At 42.9% G+C, this 7176-nt stretch overlaps 1 protein-coding gene across 1 annotated transcript; it reads right to left on the reverse strand.

The window, feature by feature from the left end:
• Positions 1-2580: 2580 nt before the first annotated feature.
• LOC141246153 (SCAN domain-containing protein 3-like) lies at positions 2581-4865 on the reverse strand. Its single transcript, XM_073669116.1, has 2 exons — positions 3072-4865; positions 2581-2655 (listed from the first exon to the last, which is right to left on the reverse strand). The coding sequence occupies exons 1-2, from the start codon at positions 4863-4865 to the stop codon at positions 2581-2583; spliced, it is 1869 nt and encodes a 622-aa protein (XP_073525217.1).
• Positions 4866-7176: the final 2311 nt, after the last annotated feature.

The raw sequence follows: 7176 nt of genomic DNA on the forward strand, positions 1-7176 counted from the left end.
CAGCGCACTCCACACGCAAGGTATGATGACCCTACTGTACCCCCCCTCAACTCCTCTGACAAAGTATGGTGACCCCAACAGAGTATTATGCTCCAATTATGATCCCCATACAGCCTTCTACACAGTATAATGGGCCCCACATAATCTTCCATACAGTAAAATGGGTCTACATAGTCCTCCATTCAGAATAATGGCCCCACATAGTCCTCGATATGGGTCGTGGGCCAAATATAATCACCCTGATGGCCAGATTTGGCCCTCGGGCCAGAGTTTGACGCGTATGGCTGTGCACCATTTGTTCCTTTATTGTCTGAATTCATTGTACAAGGTGTGTCTCAGGGATAATATTTTTTTGATATTCAAATACTTATTTTAACCCAGTGAAAAAATATATAACCATGAATAGTATAAAAAAATAAATATTCTTTTATTAGATATATATTTAAAAGTTACTATTAAAATCAGAAAGGTGCTGACACATGAGGGACACAAATACCATTATTCAGTATGTGAATAATGGATGGATATATCATTGTGTGCTCACAATGAGATAGTGAGGAGCCACATACGAAAACTCTCCAGTTAAATTTTGCATGGACAAAAATTAAATTAGTGGTCTCAAACTTTGGGTATGGAGTAAAAGTGGCATTGTGCTTATGCTAACACAAAATGCATTGTCCCATTCCCATTCAAAGTCATACTCATGTTTCAAATAAAGTGTCGCTGTGCTACTGATTGTATTGGGACATGAGTATTCCAATTATTGTGCTGCTAACTATATGAAGACCCTGCATCAAATTCATGTGCAAAGTGCGTATTCAAAGTAAAGTGTCATTGTGCTGTCTAGCTATATTGACAAAGATTATCTATATCAAAGGAAGGTTATTACCTGCTGAATGTTGGCGCTATGAAATGGCATGGATGTCAGGCTGTGTCTCTCTGCCCCTACGCACGTTTCGCTCAGTTTCTTCTGGGAGCTCATTTCGTGAAATTATTGTTTATGCGAAATTTAACAGGAGAGTTTTCAGACTTATGTGGCTCCTCAGTATCCCACATTGAACATGTGAGCACACAATGATATATCCAGCACTCTCCTTGTAAAATTTCTATCATCTCCCCTTATTCTGGTTGTTAGCATTTTTGTGGTCATACACAGGGGTATTTGTTTGATGTCTATGATGCTCTAGTTTATGTATTACAGAATAAAGATTATTCAGGAGTTATTAATTGTTTTCAGTATAATTCATTAATAATTCTTTGTGGTAATACATTGATGTATAATATTCGCATACTAAGTAATGGTATTTGTGTCTCTCATGTGTCAGCACCTTTATGATTTTAATAGTAACTTTTCAATATAAATTTAATAAAATATGTATTTTTATACTATTCATGGTTATATTTCTCTTTACTGTATTCAGATTTGAAACCTGGTATATGATAATCTAACCATCATAGACATGCACACTCTGTATAACCAAGCATGCATGTAATCTCAATACCAAGAGAAAAGAATTATGACTCTTTATATATACACATTATTTCATAGTCTTGTACTGATATTGAAATGTAGGCATGTGCAATGGCATCAATGTGTCTGCCAGCATCTCTTTGCATGGGGAAACTATTACTTTTGGGGACATTTTGAGAAACCGCTATGGTTATAAATAATTTTGGGGCATTATGGGGGTTAAAGACTTTAGTAAACTATTTTGAGAAGCACCATATGAGCACTATACTTGACACAATAAATCTCAGGGAATGCTATGTGGACATTTACTGTTGGTGGCATGCCCTGCCACAACATCGCCATTCCAGCTATGTTAGCAAATACTGGGGGAAGCAGCATAGAGGCAGCGTTGGAGCGATAGTAGGTGAGTAAAGCTGGCTTTGTTATTTTTACACATAACATAGTCTATTTCTGGGCTGCCTCTAGTTATTGATAGAGAGGTCAAACTGTCTTTTTACTGCCAAAAGAGTTTGCTATAAGATTAGAACAGTAATGAAAGTTAAAGATTACCCTAAAAAGCTCAAAGTAAATAGAACATGTGAAAATGTCAATAGTTGTGGTCAGTCATGTTCAGGTCAACAAGAATAAGGTCAAACCTCTGCTAACTGATAGTGGAGGTATGTCCTATCCTAACGATATCACATATTTGTGTATCTCATGTTGTTCATGATAAAAGAGCTGATTCATTCATGCTAGACTAGGAATGTCATCTACTGGACACTGGAAAAATATATGTTTAATACAGTAATAATAATAATATAAATATATATATATAAGCAAAAAATCTCTGTGGTAGCTCATTGAATACAAAACCACATTTTTCACCCGATTTGAGTGAAATTTTGCACTGCCCTTCTTTAACACCAGACTAAAAATACTAGAACATTAAGACTCAGAATCTCCCTCCTTCACGAGATTTGGCCTCCAGACTTTAGGCTCTATAGAAATAAAGGAAAAAATGGGTGTCTGTGTTGAATGCAAAAAACACAGCTTTTGCTCAAAGGGTCTTAAAGAATTAAAGTAACAGCACCCAAACAGTCACTCTTAAAGGCGCAGTAACAATATAGTCGCTAAGGTGGGGCAACCTGATAAGTCGCTCTAAAGTCTGTAATTATAGCAACGGCTGTTGCAGAAGTAACTGGGGCCTCATTTATGAGAATTGCCTTACAGTAAGATCGTTCTGGTTGCCTATAGCCACTGCAGAAGTAACTGAGGCCTCATTTATGAAAATTGCCTCACAGTAAGGTAGTTCTGGTTGTCTATAGCAGAGGTCCCCAACCTTTTTTGCACCAGGGACCGGCTTTAAGCAAGACCAGTTTTCCATGGCCCGGTGGGGGTGGGGGTGGGGCTTTGGTCATATGGGGGTGGGGTTATGGAGGGGTGGAGCTTAGTGCATACTTATCATATAATTATGACATTTATAATGAGAATGTGATTCAACTTACCATAGGTTCAGAATGAGTGGGAGCACCAGGCTTGTTTCCCTGGATCAGTGGGAGCACTGGGCTTGTTTTCCTGCAACAAGACGGTCCCATCTAGGGGTGATGGGAGACAGTGAAACCCGAAGTGTGTTCCTTATGTCCAGTCTACTCCGTAATCTCGTTTTTGCTGTTGTCATGGCAGAAAACCCAGTTTCACAAAGATAGGATGTTGGAAAAGGAAGCAGAGTTTTCAGTGCTTTGGTGGCGATCCCAGGATATTCAGCCTGGACTTTAATCCAGAATGTTGGGAGATTTGAAGTCTCAAACATACTTTTAAGGCTACCATCATTTGCAATCTCAAGCAGTTGGTCTTCTTCAAGCACGGACAAGGTCGATTCACCTGGCTTGTTCACAAATGGGTTGCGAATCCATTCCTTCCTAGTTCGTGGGTCTTTTGTGGTCGGAAAATAGCGCTCAAACTCTTCTGAAAGCTGAGATAGGTGATCATGCACCAGCTGGGAGAATGAAGGCTCAGGCTCGGTCTCTTCCAAAATTCCTGCTAATGTTTGAAACATGTCAAATATCCCTGTTCTCACTCGCCGTCCCCACACTTCCAGTTTGGCTTTAAATGCAGCAACTTTATCTGCCAACTTGAAGGCAGTTGTCATTCTCCCCTGAAGTGACAGATTAAGTTCGTTCAAAAAGTTGAATATGTCACATAAGTAAGCAAGTTTTGTGACCCATTCCTTACTACTGAAATGTGCTGCAAGTGGCGATTCTTTTTCTAAAAGAAATCTATAAAGCGGGTCTCGTAACTCAAAAACTCTGGCCAGTGCTCTACCTTTAGAAAGCCATCTGACTTCTGTGTGTAGGAGAAGACGTTTGTGCTCCGCGTCCATCTCCTCACAGAGCTGCTCGAACAGACGTGAGTTAAGGGCATGTGCTTTTATGTGATTAATAACTTTAATCACATCTTGCAAAACGCTGTTAAGTTCAGGTGACATTTTTCGGCTTGCCAGCATTTCTCTATGGATGACACAGTGCGTAGAGTCGCATTCAGACGCAACCTCTTTGACCCGGGTAGTTAAACCAGAAAGCCGTCCAGTCATGGCAGCTGCTCCGTCTGTGCATATACCGACACAAAATGACCAGTTTAGGTTTCCTGATATGTAATCATCCAAAGACTTGAATAGTTCTGCACCTGTGGTGTTGGCTGGCAACAATAATGCACATAACATATCCTCATGCACATCCTCCTGAAAAATATATCGCACATAAACCAGCATCATTGCCTTGTTGTCAACGTCAGTAGACTCGTCAACCTGGATTGCGTACCATGGTGACGCATTAATCCTCTCCAACAATTGTACCTCGATGTCTTCTGCTATTTCATTAATTCGTCTACTGACAGTGCTCGCTGAAAGAGGAACCTGTGCCACTTTTTTAACCGCAGCCTCTCCTAAAAGTTCCTGGCAAATGTCCTTAGCGGCAGGCAGGATCAACTCTTCACCAATAGTGAAGGGCTTCTTAGCCTTGGCAATGCGGTTAGCCACTAAGAATGATGCTATCAGAGCAGACACATTTGTTGATGTGGTGGCCTTCAATAATTGCTTCTGTCCTTCGTGTTCGCGTTTTTTTCTTTCAAAAAACTCCAAAGGCTTGTCTTTTGATGCAGGGTGCTTGGTCTGTAAGTGGCGAACCAGTTTTGAAGGCTTCATGGCCTCGTTGGATAGCCGGTCGCCACATATCAGACAGAGTGGGCTTGGGGCATGTGAATCGCCAGTTGCGATGAACGCATAATTTAAGTAGGACTCATTGTATTTTCTTTTAAATGCAGCTTTCTTTTTTTTAGCAGTCATGGAGTCTTCATCTGTCTCATTGGGTCTTTCTTCCTTTTCAAAGAAGCTCTTCAGTGATGTTTGTTTTTTACTCATTTTACAAGGGTTAGAGGTGAAGGCGTAGTGGGCCCCTAACACAGAAAGATGGCTATTGCTACTGGAGACGGGCACTGATGATGATGACCACCACTACTGCTGCTACTGGAGACGGGCACTGATGATGATGACCAATACTGCTGCTACTGGACACAGCCACTGCTGCTATGAATTTTCACTGTTATTTGCTTTTTTCACTTTAACCAGAAAATCTGCTGCTGGGCCGCACGACACCAGAACACAGCTACAGGAGTCATAAGGGTGGGACACCTGACGTCATATCTAGCTGCCCATTAGCATCCAGAGCCCCTCCCCCTCCAACTCGCAGCTAGCAGGAGGGGAAGGAGCGCTGGACACACATGACCTGCTTGTCCCTGCTCCTGCCTGAGCACATTCTGCGAGTAGCAGCACTGTACATTGAGTTTCAGTGTACAGCACTGCTACTAGCACTGCTATATGCACCAGACAGCGCTGTATGGGGAGGATGCTGGCGGGACCTCGGTGTACAGCGCTGCTAAGTAGCAGCATTGTACATTGAGCGTCAGTGTATACAGCGCTGCTGCTTAGCAGCGCTACACACTGAACACCGGTACCGGGAGCCGCGTCACTGAAGCCAGTCTGCTGCCCCAGCACGCCCCACATAACATGTTCTGCCGGGGGCGTGTCAGTGAGGAGAGCCTGCCGCCCCACCCCGTCAGGAACACAGCATGCTGTGCAGGAGGGCCGCGTCACTAAGACCCGCCCCGTGACGTACAACAGGTACCATGCTGTGCTGTGGAGGGCTGCGTCACTAAGACCCGCCCGACGCCCCACCCCGTCCTGCATAATGTTCTCTGCCGGGAGCTGCGAGCTGTCACGGCTATGGCAGAAAACATTATAAATCCACACAGAGCGAGCTCTGACCAGGCCCTGGGCCGCGGAGCTAGCTGTCAGCGGCGCCGCGGACCGGCTGAAAAACCCCAACGGCCCGGTCCTGGTCCGCGGACCGGCGGTTGGGGACCTCTGGTCTATAGCAACCAGAGTGCAGCTTTCAGCATTGAAGCTGCTGAGGTAAAGTGAGGTAAAGTGAAAGCTGAGCTCTGATTGGTTGCTATGGATGACTAGAACAGTCTGACTGTGAGGCAGGTCACACATATTCTGCTTTATATATATAGTGTGAGAATGTCACTAGAAAAATACTGGAGGGGAGATATGTGTCACTCAACATGTTAGCCTCAGTGATATGAACCTGGAAAAATGCTCCAGCATACTAAGTGCTGAGAGGGGTTAATTGGCTATGTTAAGCGCTAGGATATTGTGAACAGCTGAAAAGTGGGTGGGAGGTTTTTCACCATATCTCCACCCAAAGGTGTGGTCCAGAAGCTAAATGTGGAGCCTTTGGACTCATTGCGTGTTCGGTATGTCTGGAGGCAGAATCTCCAGAGCTGTGTTCATGTTAAAGATAACTGGACCATGTTTCCCCCTGAGCGGATGGATCCCCGCAGCCACACAGACTGTACTGTTTGCTATTTTGTTTTCTCATTATGCCAGAAGTGTTGTGTTTATTTACTTACCTTTGCACAGGTTTATGCAGGATGTTTTAATAAACTAGTTGAAAACTTAAATGGAAATTGTTCCTGTGGCTACCTCTTTCAGTGGCTGAGTGAGCCTGTCTACCACAATAGATTCACCAATTAGATCTCTGATCAGTTTGAGGTGATTACTAAGACTAAGAGTCATAATACTAAGGACTGTTTTTTAAAATGCTGCCCAAAAATCGACCATCTATTGGGCAAGTTAATTCAATAGCTAATAAAGAAAAACTGTCTCAAAGTGAAAAATGCGAGTCGTGGCTTGAAGGGAAATGGATCAGACAGGCTGAATTAAAGGCAGCTGAAACATCTGAACAACCAGAATGTCGTCTTCAGGAGAAACAGATGAGATAGGCTGAATCAAGGGAATCTGAAACACGTGAACACCAGGAACGTCGTCTTCAGGAGAATCGAATGAGACAGGCTCAATCAAGAGATGCGGAAACATCTCAACAAAAGGATGAACATTGTCAAAATGACTGCATATGACATATGCAACTTATGCAAAGACGTTGGCATGCTGACTTGAATTTAGAAGCATTTCACTAAGACCCAATTCAAGACTATAGGTCATATCCAAAAGTCATAATTGGCAAAATGGACGTAATATGCTAACATTGTCAAGCAAAAAAGTTTAACTGGAATTGCCTAGTATGTGCTGCTCAAATGGTAAAGTCAGTTTGCCACCTTTAAGTATACCTCCCTAAACACTTCTTTCATTTATGTCGGGAACAACTTCT

The sequence above is a fragment of the Phyllobates terribilis genome, unplaced genomic scaffold (assembly GCF_046119375.1).
Source record: "Phyllobates terribilis strain yellow unplaced genomic scaffold, ASM4611937v1 Scaffold_2__4_contigs__length_985480577, whole genome shotgun sequence".
Classification (NCBI taxonomy): Eukaryota; Metazoa; Chordata; class Amphibia; order Anura; family Dendrobatidae; genus Phyllobates; species Phyllobates terribilis.